General features: G+C 37.0%; 1 protein-coding gene across 1 annotated transcript in view; it reads right to left on the bottom strand.

The window, feature by feature from the left end:
• LOC128247270 (DAZ-associated protein 1-like) overlaps positions 1–2363 on the bottom strand; it is a 226130-nt gene extending 223767 nt beyond the window's left edge. The window contains exon 1 of the mRNA XM_052966096.1: positions 470–2363. Coding sequence (XP_052822056.1) covers positions 470–522 — 53 coding nt within the window. The 5' untranslated portion in view covers positions 523–2363. The remainder of the gene's footprint in view (positions 1–469) is intronic.
• Between the last annotated feature and the right edge of the window lie 2128 nt (positions 2364–4491).

Genomic DNA, 4491 nt, shown 5'->3' with positions numbered 1-4491 from the left:
ATATGTATACATATGTGCGATGGAGTATGCACGATAGTGTGTGTGTGTGTTTGACAATCTGCATGTGTGCGTACGACAGAGTATGTATGTGTATGTGGTAGGATATGTATGTGTGAGCTTGTGTGACAGTATGTATGTATTCGTACGATAGTGTGTGTCTGTGTGTGTGTGTATATATATCGTGTGTGCGTGCGTGTGTAACAGAGTATGCATACGTTTACAATAGTATGCGCGTATATTTACACATATACATCTATGTGTGTGTATATGGCTATATATATATATACATATATATAGGTGTGCGTGTGTGTAATAAAATCTATATGTACGCCCCATACATAGCACATGAGTAGCCATATACTAGCAAAACCCACCCGAAACAGCGTTCTGTGAGCTGTTTTACAGGAACCAACACGCTTCCAAACACAAGACCAACCAACATAGAAGCAAACAAAATTGTTATTCTTACCCCTTTTCACCCCTCTGGGGGGGTATCTTGGTGTCTTTGCACCGGTTCATCATCGTCGTAGATAGTCTCCAATGTTTAGCACATAGAATGAATATAAAAACATATATGTGTGTGTGTATGTATTTACGAATTTGTGTGTGTGTGTGTGTGTATGGATCTATGTATTCGTATGTATGTGAGCGAGCGTGTGTGTGTATGTGTGTGTGTGTGTGCGTTTGTATGAGTGAGGGAGGGTTAAATGTGTAAGGAGGAAGCTGTTGTTAGTGTATACGTATGTGCGTGTATATACGAGTGTGTGTGTGTATGTGGGTGTACCTATATATACATATATATATAGTGTACGTGTGTATAGTGTGTGTGTGTGTGTGCAATATTCTTAACAATTAAATTAATATTAAATTATAATATAGCAATAATCCTTTCAATTGGTAAGTAAAAAGCCCGTTCAATCCAGCCGATGTTGATAGATAAGTTCCTGGTTTCTCGCTTAACAGATAAAATGAAAATTGAAAATAGTAGGGGGAAAATGAAATACATAAATAAAAGTGAAAAGAATGAGAGGAGGGAGATATTCCTAAGAAATCAAAGTAAAAGTTGAGAGTAATGTCCGGTTGTGAAGCAACAGTGGTAGCCGTAGTAATGAGAGTGGTGGTGGTTGTGGTGGTGATGTTATAAGGTTATTGATGTTGTTACTGTTGTAGGCTGGTTTGTTGTGTTGTGATGTTGTTGCTAATGCTCGTGTTATTGTTGTTGTTATTGTTGCTGCTGCTGCTGCTGGCTGATATTATTGGCGTTTGGTCTTTATTTTTATTTTATTTATTTAATTTTGTGTTTCGTATTTCTCTGAGTTTTGTAATATAGTAAAGAATCGTTCTTAGAGCGTTGGAAAAAAGAATTACCATGCGGTATTTATTTATTTATTTTTAGCGACGGCACACCACGCCACTTCACATGTCTGAGTTCAATTCCAGCCGAGATGAACTTCGCCTTTCATCTTTTTCCGGAGAGAGAGAGAGATCGGATCGATAAAATAATAGTACCAATCAACTATTCGGGGCCGATTTAATCGACTAACTTCCTCTTTCTCTTTCTCTCTTTTCCTCCCCTCAAATGTCAAGTCTTGCGCTTATATTAAAAACAGTTATTTTATTTATATGACTGTTTTGTAATTACTTCATTTTGTTTTTTTTTTCATGCTTATTCATTATTCTTTTCTAGTGGAAGTATTGTGTGTGGGTAATTGCTTTTTACTAATTGCAATTACTAAGAAGAAAAAAGGCGGAGGTGTGTGCAACTGCAGTTATGGTGTAGTGCTTTGCCTGATTTTTCTTCTTTTTTTTCCTTCTTTTAGTAAGCGTTCTTTTGACTGTTGGAGTTGGTTGGTGTCTGTTTTGAAGATACGGTTGCTGTGTTTTGTTGCTGCTGTTTAGTGTTGCTGTGGTTTGAGTTCTGTTGGTTAACAACCAAGTGATAGAATTTACTCTCTCGCTTTAACTTGTTACAACTTGGTGAAGGTGTCGTTCATATATCTCTGTCAGTCTCTCTCTCTCTCTCGCTCTCTCTCTCTCTCTCTCTCTCTCTCTTTATATAACTGTCAATCTTTCTATCAATTTATATCTTTTCCTATATGTATGTATGTATGTGTGTATGTATATATCCACCCATCTATCTATCTATCTATCTATCTATCTATCCATCTATCTATTTATCTATCTATCTATCTAGCTAGCTAGCTGTCTGTCGACCTATATATCTATCTATCTATCTATCTATCTATCTATCTATCTCTCACACTTTCACTATGTATATGTGTATGTGTGTGTTTGTATGCATGCGAGTGTATATATGTATGAGTGATTGCGATGGTGGTTGTAATTTATTGGCAGCTGAAACTTTATAGGTCGTTACTCTGAGTTTAAGTTTCTAGTTACCATCCTTCAAATTATTACGAAAAGCGAAACATTTGTTTACACGCGCGCGCGGAGCGCACACACACATACACACATACAATGAGACACGTATTCATTCTTATATATATATAGATCGCCATATATATATATATATATATATATATATATACACATACATACATACATACACACAAATGTATGTGTGTGTGCGCGTATATATAATATTGACGGTACATGCCGGTGTGAGATATAATTAAGCGGGAAAAAAATAATACTCAATAATGTTTGGTATAGTAGGATAGCATTATTTATTTGGAAGCTGAGAGCTGCTACTCGGAGTTTCTCGTTTGCAGATGCATAAGTGAACGTTTTTCTCCACATGCACACACGCACGAACGCACGCACATACACACACACAAACACACGTGTGTGTGTCTGTATATGTGTTTGTGTGTCTGTGTGTTGCTCACAGCTGGTACTTTCTTCACACCAAGGGGAAATTCTTTCAATGAAATATCAAGTCTTGTCTCGGTTAACTCTCTCCGTTTCAAATAATTACATCTTTTTGTCTCTCACTGATGTTACTTTCTCTTTTCTTTCTTTCTCCCTCCCCTCCCTGTTTGTTTCTCTCTCTCTCTCTCTCTCTCTCTATTGCTATTTCACTTATAAGTTTGTTCTTGTTCTCTCTCTCTCTCTCTATCTATCTATCTCTCTCTCTCTCGTCATTCCGTCACTCTGTCTTTCAAGCTTTTCTCTGTCAACCTCTCAAAACCAACTACAAAAAAATCTCGACCTTTGGAATAGTTACGAGAATAACTCTTTCTTTCTTCTTTTCTGCTTTGTTTATGTTTTTATTCACTTTCATCTATTTCTTTTTATACCTACTTACCTACCTATCTACCTTATCTGCATATATAGATATATATATATACATTTTTTTTAAACACACACACAAATATATATATATATTCTTTATGCGCAGGCACGCAAAAACCCAATCTAGTATCAATACTTTCTTTTATTTCTCGTCCTTTCACACATTTGTGTGTGTCTCTCTGTGTCTCTCTCCATCTCTCTCTCTCTCTCTATTTCTCTCTCTCTCTCTCATCATCATCATCATCATCATCATCATCAATTTATCTCTACCTTTCTACACCCTTGCGCTTCTCTTTCTCTTCGTTTTATCTCACTTTCAGACATAATCATGTACATATGAACGCACACAATATTTCCCCTCTTCTATCACACACACACACATATAGATAGATGTATAGATATATAGCTATCTATCTTCCTTATCTTGGGTTTTATCAACTTTATGTACACCATTCCTTTCGTCGTATGTAATTTTTTCTGTCTCTCCCTCCTATGTCTGTCTACCTGTCAATCCCCCCTCTCTCTCTCTCTCTTTATATACATCTCACCCTTTATCATTCATTCATTTCTCTTCCTCTCTCTCTCTCTCTCTCTCTCGTTTTCTATCTTATTTTAAAATACTTTCGATTTGTAGGCTTAAGCATTAACTTTTTTTTTATCGTGCCTTCCTAATTTAATGCTGATAATAAACAATGTATCAGAATAATGTCAGATTCAAAATATGTGTGTATGAATCGTTTACCTTTTACTTGTTTCAGTCACTAGACTGCGCCCATGCCAGAGCACTGCTTTGAAGAATTTTTAGTTGAATGATTCGACTCCACTACTTATTGTGATACTTAAGCCTGGTACTTATTTTATCGGTCATTTTTGTCGAACTGCAACCACACCAAAACAGTGTGTGCTGGGGAGGAAACAGACACAAAGAGACACACACACGCACAGATACATATATATATGACGGGCGCCTTTCAGTTTCCGTCTAAGGTTTTGGTCAGCCCGAGGAGAGGCTCAGGTACCACGTAGTTGGGAGGGAAACTTTTTAAAACACAGCCACGCCTGCGCCTAAACAAAGATCGACATCGGTGGCATTTGAACTCACAATGTAAAGCCAGACGAAATGTCATTAAACATTTTGTCCGGCTATGCTAGTTTGCGTCCTCTGCGAGTGTGTGTGTGCCCTGAACAATGTGCTAATTGTTTGAGATATAGACTTCTTTCCTTTTTGAGTCGAAA

Source organism: Octopus bimaculoides, chromosome 3 (assembly GCF_001194135.2).
Source record: "Octopus bimaculoides isolate UCB-OBI-ISO-001 chromosome 3, ASM119413v2, whole genome shotgun sequence".
Taxonomy (NCBI): Eukaryota; Metazoa; Mollusca; class Cephalopoda; order Octopoda; family Octopodidae; genus Octopus; species Octopus bimaculoides.
This window is presented reverse-complemented; position numbering and strand designations above follow the sequence as displayed.